The sequence below is a fragment of the Phyllostomus hastatus genome, unplaced genomic scaffold (assembly GCF_019186645.2).
Source record: "Phyllostomus hastatus isolate PE091 unplaced genomic scaffold, TTU_PhHast_1.1 phas_scaffold_55, whole genome shotgun sequence".
In the NCBI taxonomy this organism is placed as follows: domain Eukaryota; kingdom Metazoa; phylum Chordata; class Mammalia; order Chiroptera; family Phyllostomidae; genus Phyllostomus; species Phyllostomus hastatus.
The window spans coordinates 3,766,423-3,777,408 of NW_025334035.1; the positions used below are offsets into that span (position 1 = coordinate 3,766,423).

Below are 10,986 nucleotides of genomic sequence, written 5' to 3' on the forward strand. Positions count from 1 at the left end.
TGTGCCTGCTGTGGTGTCCAGGGGCGGGAGAAGGGGTCTCTGGGTCTCTGAAGAAACAAGCCTCAGGGACGCGACTGCTGATGGCAGAGGTCCGCACCCACACCCTTTTTGGTGACTGAGGTCTGAGAGAAAGGGGGAGTGGGTGCTGAGTGAGGTTGCCATGGTAATGGGGCTATTTGGGGAGTTAAGATTAGGACCCGTGTCTGCAGACGACTGAGCTGGGTGTAGAAAAAGCCCCAATGGGCTGACAAGAAGCAGAAGACACCAGGCAGGCCAGAGTGCCTGGCTAGTGGTCCAGGTAGCTGGCTACAAGACAGGCATACAAGGTGAAGGGCTTGGCTTTCGCCAAGGTCTGGACTCAGGCTGGAAGATTAATCCCAGGCTGAGGACTCCCTCTGGGCACATTATGAGGGGGAGCCCCAGCATCATTGTGACCCGCTTACCCCCGAAGCCTCTGGAACAGGCAGGCTGGGTACTGTGGCACAGTGGGCTGGGGGCCTAGGGGCCCTGGTGGCCCTAGGGACCCCCATGGCCATGGCTGAGCAGCCATGGCCCAGGTGTGACTCATATCATAGCCCCAACACCAACAGCTGTCAGGACCTGGGTAACTCCATCCTGTTGCTGCTGGGCCTCATCATCTGCATTAACATTGGCATCAATCTGGTGACGCTGGTCAGGGCAGGGCTGGGTGGGAGGGTGCTGGCAGGTTGGCTGGGGGCAGGTCTGGTGGCCAGGGTTTGCCTGTGGACACTGTGTCCTTCCCTCAGCTCTGGCGCAGACTTCGTGTCTTCTTACACCACATGTTCTGCCATATGGTTTGTGACAAAGGTAAGAGGGGCCTGGGGTTAGGGCAGAGGAAGGGCAGATACCCAGGTGTTTTAGCCTTTGACCCTAAGCTGGCCACGCACCCCCATTATGCCCCCTCAGATTTCCATAGCTGTGTAGCTTCTGTCCCCAACCCTGCCTTTCCACCACTGTAGGAGTCAGTATCCCCCTCACCCCTTACCTCTCCCCTATCCACAGAAGCTTCTAAATTATCCTCACGGGGAAAGACCTCACCCCCAAAGCAGAACTCCCCTGCAGTCCACCTTAGATGCACCATGGACCCTTTGAAAATGACCCTGACACCCCCACCTGCTCGCTGCCTTCGCCATCGAGGCTCATCAGCACGCTGTGCCCACCACCCAACAGCCTGGGCACCTGACACTGACGATGAGGAGAAGGCCCCTCATCAGCATCCAGCAGTCTACTCCCACAACTGGGATCATCCCTCAGACTGGGAAGGCTTCCAATCCACCCAGGGGTTCTGGGCTCCCTGGGCCCAAGACTCTGTGGAGCTGCCTCCCCAGACCATTCGTTTCCAGCAGACCATAGAGGGAAGCCCCCTCAAAAGAGAGATTCGGTCAGAACTGGACCTAGAGGCCTATGTATACCCTGTGAATCCCCCGCCCCCCAGCGCTCAGGTCCCAAACTGTAAAAACAGTGGAGGGGGGACAAGGATCCAAGGGGAGCAGGAGCAGTGCTCCCCTGACCCCCCAGCTCCACCACCAATCAAGGGTCCAGCACTTGTCCCAGATATCCCTCGGCGTCCCTCCTCAGCCCACATAACGTATGATGCCCGTGATGTGAGGCGGCGGCTTCGGGAGCTGACCCGGGAGGTGGAGGCTCTGTCCCACTGTTACCCCATGGCCTCCAGATCCAGTACTGCTGAGGGGATGGGCAAGGACTGGGTATACCGTCCCCTGGCAGAGAGGTGACTAGGAGAATAATTAAAAAAAAAGAAAGGAAGAAAAAAAAGGAGGTGGTTTGTGGTGGAGTGGAGGGTGGGGCAGGGCTAGGGGCCACACAGCTCCCAGAAGGCCTGGTTGCCAAGGAAATGATCTCCCTGGTGACGACCTAGAGAGTCCTGAGGACCCCGATCAACCATCAACCTCTTGGCCTCAATCTCTCCATCAGCCCTGTCCTCAGACCTTTCCCAGGCTCTTCTTGATTCCAAAGTTCCCATCTACCTTTATCCCATTTTCTTTAAGATTTTATTTATTTTTAGAGAGAGGGTAAAGAAAGGAGAAAGAGGGAGGGAAACATTAATGTGTGGTGCCTCTCGCACATCCCCTACTGGGGACCTGGCTCACAACCCACTCATGTGCCCTGACTCGGAATCAAACTGGTGACCCTTTGGTTCTCAGGCCTGTGCTCAATCCACTGAGCCAAACCAGCCAGGGCTATCCAGTTTTCTTTAGTGCCCAGAGAAGGCTCCCCACCAATCCCACCCCAGACATCCAGAGAGTCCTACAGTAAAAGGGAGACCCTCATCCCCATGGCCCTCGGCCCTCAGAGGTCTGGTTCCTGCCAGAGCCCAGGTTTAGGCTGCAGCTGCAGGAGAGGTGTAGCTGCTTCTCAACCCTGGTTTCTTCAGCGGAGGGACCACTGAGAGTGAAGAAGGTGGCCAGGCCCTCACAGTTCCCTGGTCAGAACCTCAGGCTCCTATGAGTTCCTATACCCTCAAGCAGGCTTGGAGGATGAAATACTGGGGACAGTCTTAAGGGCTGCCTCATAATAACACCACCGCCTTCTGTGTCCTTGGTCTTCTGATTCATTCCTCCATGTCACAAGTGAGACTGAAGCCAAGTGACTTATTCATGGTCACACAGACATCAAGGATCAACTTCATGACCTCAGATGCTTCATCCCCCTGCTTCTGCAGGTAGATTCGCATTGCCACTGAGTCAGCCAGGTCCATCAGAGTCTCCTACCTTCCTTAGTTCACATGGCAAACTATCCCATCCACTGGAGAGCAGGGACACCCAGGCAGCTGGGATCACACACATGCACTCACATTTGCACACACACAGCTTGGGAACAAAGAGTCACATGCGTGCACCCAAGCTGAAGGAGCTGGACCTCGTCGTGATACCAGATGGGTTCCTGGAATGTTAGCAGACAAGCCTTTTTTGAATTGCCCCACTTCTCTATTCATTTTCATTCAGCTAATGTCATTGATCGTTTGAAGCTGATTCCATTCAGTAGGTGTGTACTGAGCACCTACTATATTTTTGGAGCCTTGATGGAAATGCCCATTGGCTGTTTTCTGTTTCTGCCAAGTAGTTTATTGTACAAACAAATAACTTGTGGTCCCCAGGGTGCCCTTTTCACAGACCCCAGTGATGAACTTGGTTTAAATCAAAGACTCCTTTGTCAAATCAACAATTACATCTATTTTGTGCTTTGTGATTTCATGTGGTTTTCTTCAGGTGGCAGCTAACAGTCTTTCAACTCGAAGGGGTTGCTCAGTGGAAGGGCAGTTGGCTAATAAGAGAAATCATGGTTTGGGGTGGTGCCCGCCAGAGACAGCAACCCCAACAAGGTAGAGTCAGTCTCGCCCTGAAGCAAAGGGGCTAATGGGCTCAGTGACCATCAACACCTAGGGCTGAAACCCCCCGGCCAGGAAGGGGTGGGTAGGGTAGTACTAGAAGTGTGAGGGAAGTGGGCAGGACAGTTTAGGAATGCACAATGAGGTGACTTCAGAGGGGACTCTTGCTGTCACCATCCATCCATTCCCGAGTAGGCATGGGTAGGAAATACCACCAGGCTGCTATAATCTCTCAAAAGAACAATGAAATAGAGAAATGGTTTATGCATGACTCAGTCTCTGTGAAAACTGTCTCACCACTGTAGCTACCATATTTTCAAATCAGGAATCAGGTGTTGATGTAAGCAAGCTCCCTTGGAGACAGAGGGACAGGCTGAACTCTGGGGTATCTGGGGACTGAGCCAAGGGCAAAAATGGCCATATACAGAGCCAACTGAGTAGATAAAAGAGCCGTCACCTCTACATTGTGACTCCTGCCAATGCACCTCATTATGACCTGGCTCCCTCAGCTGGCAGGTGTCCCCGGATCCTGGCATGAGTGCAGTGTGGGTTGGGGCTGGTGGGGGGGGGGTTGAGGCCCAGGTGGCCCTAGGACCCCCCCACCATGAAAACCCAGCTCTGGTATAACACCCTGGGGTGCTGCAATCAATACCAAGGAAGTCCCCAGGATGCTGAGGACTTTCTACTCCTGCTGCTGGGCCTCATCATTCTTGTCAACATTGGGGTCAACATGGCAACTGCGGTCAGTGGTGGCTGTGGGCTGTCCCTATGTGTGAAGAGGGCTGAGGGTGGGAGCCAGCTTTGGCCTGTATCCCCAGCTGCAAGAACAATCTTGGCTGGGAGCAGTTTGAGGGTTGGGGGTGGAAAGCCTGGTCTTCACTCTCACCCCACCCCACTCCACCTCCAGATGTGGTATGGGCTCCAGAATGCCTTAGACAAGATGATCATTTGGATTAATCAGAAAAGTAAGTATGGCAGCGAGAGGGGTAGGGGGCAGATCTGCCCCCTTCTACCACCACAGCCCTAGGAAGATGGGCCCCAGTGTGTCCAACCGACAATTGCCCTGACCTCATGGACTCTCGCCTCCCCCAGGTAAAATCTTGCAGGCTTGTGAAAGTTCCCCCAAAGACACCCCAGCCAAGGTCCAAGATGTCCACATTCACTGCACCCTGGACCCTGTAGAAGTGAAGATGACCCCGCCCACTTGCTACTCCTCTTCCTCCTACCACAATTTCCGCAACCGCAGTGGCCAGCGCCCACACCATAATCAGCACCGCCGCTCCCCCAGTAGCCACCGGCAGAATCCAAAGAAGCGCAGACAATTCCCCAACAATCGCTCAGTCTTCCATAGCCCACATCACAGCCACAAGATAACACGGCTGCGACCAATGCCCTCTTTTGATCAGGAGGACCTGGACTCCTTCCTGGAGGAGGAAGAGGACAAGCTATCCTTTCCACATCCCAAGTGCCCCCAGCGGGGCTGGGGAGGGCTCTACCAGCACAAGGCAGTGCCCTCCAACCTGGGGCTGTGGGGTCGCCAGGGTGGGATCCTGGCCAGCTTGCCACCACCCTCTCTCTACCTGTCATCTGAGCTGCGCCGCATGCCCAAGCGTGTGGAGGCTAAGTCGGAGTTGAGGCTGCAGTCCTACAGGCCCCACTACTCACAGTCCCGCATCTGGGGCAATATGGAGGCTGAGCAGTGGACCTGGTCTCCACCACCTCCCCACCGGCTGCCCCCTAACCCCACCTGGGTCCCTGGGGGACACAGCCCTTACCCCTCCAAGGGCCAGCTACTGTATGATTCCTGGGATCAGCGACGGCGTGGTCTGGAGAGCTCTGAGCCTCCATCTGCCCTGATGTCCCGGAGCTCCCGTCCTGAGGCCCGGGAGCACTATGCCCCACAGTCCCATCGGCAGAACCTCCCTGGCCATGCTTATAGCCAGCCCACCCGCAGTCCCCACCCATCCACAGGACACTTGACCTGTACCTCCCGGGATCCCCATGAGGTGCGCCGCCGGGCGACCGAATGGGCTGAGGTGATACCCACTCAGCACCCTCTGACTACATCCACCTCCCTCACTGTGTTGGGTGAAGTCTCATACCAACGGGCCCTGACTCCCAGCTCAGCCCTGCTCCCCCACTCCTCCCAGCCCCTACCTGAAGTCCAGGGTACTGAGCCCACCCCACCCCCACACACCTTCATGCCACTCAGCCGGAGCCCAGGGGGCAATGCCAACTACCAGGTGTATGACAGCCTGGAGCTGAAGCGGCAAGTGCAGGAGAACAGAGCACGGTCCAACTCACTGCCACCACCTTCCGGCTCAGCCTCAAGGCCCTCTTTGCACAGGAGCCGGACGGGAAAACTTCACTAACCAGAGGCAAATGTTGTGGGGGCGGGCAGGGCACTAAAAGAGGAATAAAGAGCAACAGAGTCCAGGAAATACTGTGGTGTTCTGTGGCTGGGAAGCACCAAGCCTTCTGCCAGCCTAGACTCTTATCCTTGGCTTTCTGAAACGGGAAACCAGTGTGCCCTTAGTATGAGGTTCCCCTTGGTTTAGTGGCCACGGTCCTGCCTGCAGGCCTCGCCTGGTCCTGCACAAAACACTAAGTAGATCTTGCAGCTGCAGACTCCAAACCACTGGTCTCTGAGCACACACTCTGTGTAAGGCTTTCCCTGTCCCCAAAGGAGGCTCAGAGGCTCAACCCCACACGAGAAGCTGAGGTTAAGTTCCAGACCCAGGGATCCCACATCTGGGTAGATCCAGACCAGCAGCCTAGCAAACAACAGGAAGAAGGCCAAAACTTTGGATTCTAGCAAGGCTTTCCTAAGGGGAATGGGATGCGTGTTTGAATTAATGAGTCAGAAGGCAATGAGGAAAAAAATAAGGGTGAGATGGGAGGTATGTTGGCTTCTGGGTCCAGTTTGACTATCCAGGCTCAGGTTACTTGAACCCGGTTACCAGGTAATGCCACCCCAGACCTTCCTTTTCCTCTCCTTTCTCATTGTGACCCCTAACCCCTGTCCCATTATGACCCAGTTCTCCCCCTCCCCCACCAGAAGTTTGGCTCCTAGTGAGTATGTGGGGGCCAGGGGGCCCAGGTAGTCCTGGGACCCCCAGACATGAGTGAACGAGCCCACCACGGAGCCCCAAGGTGCTCTGGCACCAACCCCAGGAAGTGCCAGGACCTAGGAGACTCAATTCTTCTGATTCTGGGCAGCTTCATCTTGCTCAACGTGGGGATCAATGTGGTGACTCTGGTCAGAATGGTGTCTGGACAGCAGGGTTGGGAGAGCCCTAGGGTCTGCAGTGGGAGGGGGTGAGGGGAGAGGGCTGCTGGGATGTGGCCAGGCTAGGGTTGGACTTCAGGGCTCACCCTACTTTTGGACCCTCTCCTTCCCTGCTTCCTCAGCTCTGGAGGCATCTGAAGAGCTCCTTGAGGATTCTTTTCCATCATTTTTTCCCCAAAGGTGAGTGGTCCTCAGCGTGGGCTCAAGGGGAAAGTGGCCCTATCCCCTTTCTCCTATCTCTGTCTTCATTTTCAGTCCCTCAGGGACCCAGGCTTTGTCTTACCCCACCTTTCCCAGCAGACAAGCAACCCAGCTGTATAGGCAGCCATCCCATGTGTATGCGCTGCTCCATGGATCCCAAGAACCTATGCTCAGAAGTCTCTTCCCACTTCCATCATCACCCAAGCTTCCTGCTCAGGCACCCTAACAACCTTGACTCCTGGATACCAGATATGAATGATGAGAAGGCTTCTAGGTGCTGCTGGATATCGCCTCAATGTGGACACACCAGGGCTCCCATGGAGACTCCCTGGGGACTGTGGAAGGAGGGGATGATAGGAGCTGGAGAGGCCCCTCAGGTCACAGCCTCAAAGGCCCAAGACACCTTTATCTCAAAGCAAGAGACATCTCCCCAGTTCCCCAAGATGAATAAGCTGGATATGGTTCTTCACCACATGCCCCAAGAGAATACGAACAAGACCTCAGACTATGACCCAGCCCAAGCCCCAGCCCCAGCCCAGGCCCAGACCCACTCCCCAGTCCGCCCCCCCGAGCACACCCCCACCCAGGCCCGGACCCACTCCCCAGTCCGCCCCCCCGAGCACACCCCCACCCAGGCCCGGACCCACTCCCCAGTCCGCCCCCCCGAGCACACCCCCACACAGGCCCATGTCCCTGAGCACATCTCAGCCCACACCCTAGCCCAGGCCCCAGCCCAGGACCCCATGCATGCCTTAGCCTGCTCCCTGGGCCACATTCTTGAGCACATAAAAGCTCATACTCCAACCATTGACATGGACCATACTCATCTAACCCATACCTGTGCCCACACCTTGGTCCCTCCCCAAACCTCTGCCCCAGATCCTCCTCTAATGTCTGCCCCTGCTACTACTCCTGCCCCAGCTCCTCCTTTAAAGTCTGTCCCTGCTACTACTCCTGCCCCAGCCCCTACACCAGCCCCTGTCCCATTACCTGCCTCGATCCCTGCTCCAGTACCGGTCATGGCCACAACTACCACTCCAGTTCCTTCTCCTATGCCTACTGTAACCCCTACCCACAGCCTAACTCCTATTCCCTCTACCCTAAATGCCTTCAGCCAAGGCCTGTCCACTGACCATGTGGTCTATGATACCCTCAGGGTAAAGCAGAACTTATCCAATGTGTGCCCCACCCAAAATGCTGAGTGTTCCAGAAAGAACTTGGGTACCCTCTCCAGGCCCCAAGATGGTCAGGGCCTGGTAAACTCTGGTCCAGCAGAGCAAACATCAAAGCAACTCAGTAGGGACACTGACAAGTCCTCCACGGGATCCATACTGGGTTACTCGGAGTTGGGGAATGTGGAATGGAAGATCTCAAATGATGCCAAAGACAAGTTCTTACAGCCCAAGACCATCCCTTACTGCAGCTTCCATCCTTGCAGTTGTGAGAGGAGAAACACAGACTCCGAGCCTCCAGTCTACCCTAAACTCCTTGTCTACTCCAAAGATGCTTCACCTTCTCAACTCTGCCTCCATCCTCCAACCAGTGCCCAGAACTCACCGTGCATTGCTTCTGTACCATGTACTCTTTCTCTGCCTCTTGTTTCTCCCAGATCCTTTGTTCATCAACCTACCAACCACCAGGTGAAGCCCTCCAATTCAATACAAACCCCCATCTTTCCCCCAATCTCCAAGTCTCCTCAGTCCATACCCTGTTCCCAGTTTCCCATCCCTCCCCAGTTCTCCACCATTTCCCAACCCACAATCCAACCCCAATCTCCTGAACTTCATAAGAGTCTAGGCCTCACCCAAGATTCTGGCCTCCAGAGGACCTCAGGCTCTCTAAAAGACTCTGTGGTTGCCAAGAACCCAGGCCTTTATCAAGATCCAGGCCTATACAGGTTCCCAGGCCTTTCCCAGCACCCTCACGTCTGCAAGAAACTGGGTCACTCCCAAGACTCTGGCCTTCACAAGAATTCAATTATTCAAGATCCTGGCCCCCAGAAGAGCCCAGGTCCTCCTCAAGATGTACATATCTCTACGAGCCCATGTCTCACCCAACCCTCTGGCCTCCATAAGAACACACCATTTCCCAAAGCTTCTGACATTCAGAGGAGTTCAGGCTTTGTGCAACACTCTGGAGTTCATAGGAATCCAAAACAAAACCAAGAAACTACACGCTACAAAAGTCAAGATCTCTCCCAAACAACTGGCCTCCATAAGAGCCCAGGGCCTTATCAAGATTCTGAAGGTTGCAAGAGTACAGATAATGCCCAAGATCCAGGAGTCTCTAGGAGTCTAGGCTTTACCCAATATTCTGGCCCACATAAGAGCCCATGCCTTGCTGAAGACTCTGAAGTCAACAAAAGCTCAGGCCTTTCCCAAGAATCTGGTCTCCACAAAAGCCCATGCCTTATCCAAACCTCCGGCTTCCCTAAAGCCTCAGGCCTCACCCAAAATTCAGAAAACTACAGGAATCTGGGCCTGACTCAAGATTCTGACCTCTGGATGAATTCAGTCCTTACCCAGGCCAGTGTAGTAAAAAAGAGATGTGGCCTTACACAAGATGTTGGAATTTACAGGAGCCCAGAAGATACCCAAGGCCCTAACTTCCACAAGTATCCAGGAATTAATCAAGATCCTGGCCAACATAAGGGCCCAGCCATTACCCAAGACTCTGACCTCCCCACGACTCACGGCCTTACCAAGGAATCAAGCCTCCACAAGGGCTCATGCCTTACTCCAAATCCTGACCTCCACAAGAATCCAGGCCTTGCTTTATGTACTAACTCTATCCGAGTCATGGGCCCATCTCAGACCCCAAAGTCCACACTGTCCCTGATGAAATCATTTGTATCTGACAAGGCTCCTTGGAAGAATGCAGAGCAGCATCCTCCATGTACTTCTGACCCACTCAGTCAGAACTCCTGCCCTTCCAAGGCTCGGGTTATCTACAGTGACCTGCAAACCTTCTCAGAGGTACCTGTACTCATTGAGATGCAGCCATCCTCCCAGCGAGCAGGCGGCCAGGACTGGGTTTACTGCCCTGTAGATACAGTTCCTCCAGCCTTCCAGAACTATTGCCAGATGTCTATGCCTCCCAAAGTCAACTGGAAGACCCGCTGTCCTAGGCCATGTACCCAGGTAGGCCATGTGGTCTTTGATGCCCGCCAGAGACAGTTTGGAGTGGGCAGAGACAAGTGTGAAGCTCTATCTTCCAGGCGCCTTCAACAAGAGGCATCTAGCAACTCAGGAGAGACCACGAAGTGGGGATATCAGTGTGTAATGAGGCCCTCAGAAAAAGAGGGGACAAAGATGCACCAGAAATAAAGAGATAACAGAAGTGTTCTGTAATTGTTTGAGGATATTCACCCCAGCCCCACTCCTGACACTGGCCACTCTCAGGGCCTGATGAGGGTTGGAACTGTTCTTGCCCCTGCTTTTTCTCCATAGCTGTAGAGCTAAACCCATTATCCCCAAGGCCCTAGAGCTGCATTTTCCAACACAGTAGCCACTAGCTACCCATGGTTATTAGTTGTGAATTAATTAAAATTAAAATAATTCTGTTCCTTTGTCTCATCTACTGTTCAAGTGCTCAATGCTATGGGTAGCTAGTGGCTACTATATTGAATAGCACAGATTTAGAACATTTTTCATCATTATAGAAAATCCTACTGGACAGCAATGCTTTAGAGTTTAGAGGAACTTTCTTTTCCCTTGTGACCTATCCCCAGCATCTTCAAAACTCCCACGGAACCCAGAGAACTCAGTTCTTTTTAGGGTGGCTCAGAGGCCTCCCTCTGGGGAGGCGGTAAGATGTCGGGATGCCAGATGCCTGACTACCCCAGCCTGTGAGAAGGAGCCCAGTCTTCAGTTTTCCTGATCTGGTTTCTTGGGTCACAACCAGATACATTGAAACCTGCCTTTCCAGTTGTGGGTTGTGTTTGGGGGCTCTGAGTTGCTGAGGAAGAAGAGCTCTCTGTCAGCGTCTAGGAACTCCTGAGATCTGGGCTCCCCTAATTGAGCTCTGAATTTTGAGAGTCCCTTCCTATGCAGGACTCTAATTTTTCTAGGTGTCTCTGCTTAATTCTCTTGCCCATGGACTTAGGCCTATCTCATTCCAGAGAGTC

The 10,986-nt window shown here is 54.0% G+C and overlaps 3 protein-coding genes across 3 annotated transcripts; all 3 read left to right on the forward strand.

The window, feature by feature from the left end:
• The first annotated feature begins 528 nt into the window (after positions 1–528).
• Positions 529–1,757, forward strand: SPEM1 (spermatid maturation 1). The gene is made up of 3 exons (XM_045824033.1): positions 529–672; positions 768–828; positions 1,024–1,757. Exons 1-3 carry the CDS (start codon positions 529–531, stop codon positions 1,755–1,757), a joined length of 939 nt encoding a protein of 312 aa, XP_045679989.1.
• Positions 1,758–3,974: 2,217 nt separating this feature from the next.
• Positions 3,975–5,742, forward strand: SPEM2 (SPEM family member 2). Its single transcript, XM_045824034.1, has 3 exons — positions 3,975–4,112; positions 4,278–4,335; positions 4,463–5,742. Exons 1-3 carry the CDS (start codon positions 3,975–3,977, stop codon positions 5,740–5,742), a joined length of 1,476 nt encoding a protein of 491 aa, XP_045679990.1.
• Positions 5,743–6,491: 749 nt separating this feature from the next.
• On the forward strand, positions 6,492–10,367 carry SPEM3 (SPEM family member 3). Its single transcript, XM_045824699.1, has 4 exons — positions 6,492–6,629; positions 6,782–6,839; positions 6,960–10,122; positions 10,310–10,367. The coding sequence occupies exons 1-4, from the start codon at positions 6,492–6,494 to the stop codon at positions 10,365–10,367; spliced, it is 3,417 nt and encodes a 1,138-aa protein (XP_045680655.1).
• The last annotated feature ends 619 nt before the right edge of the window (positions 10,368–10,986 follow it).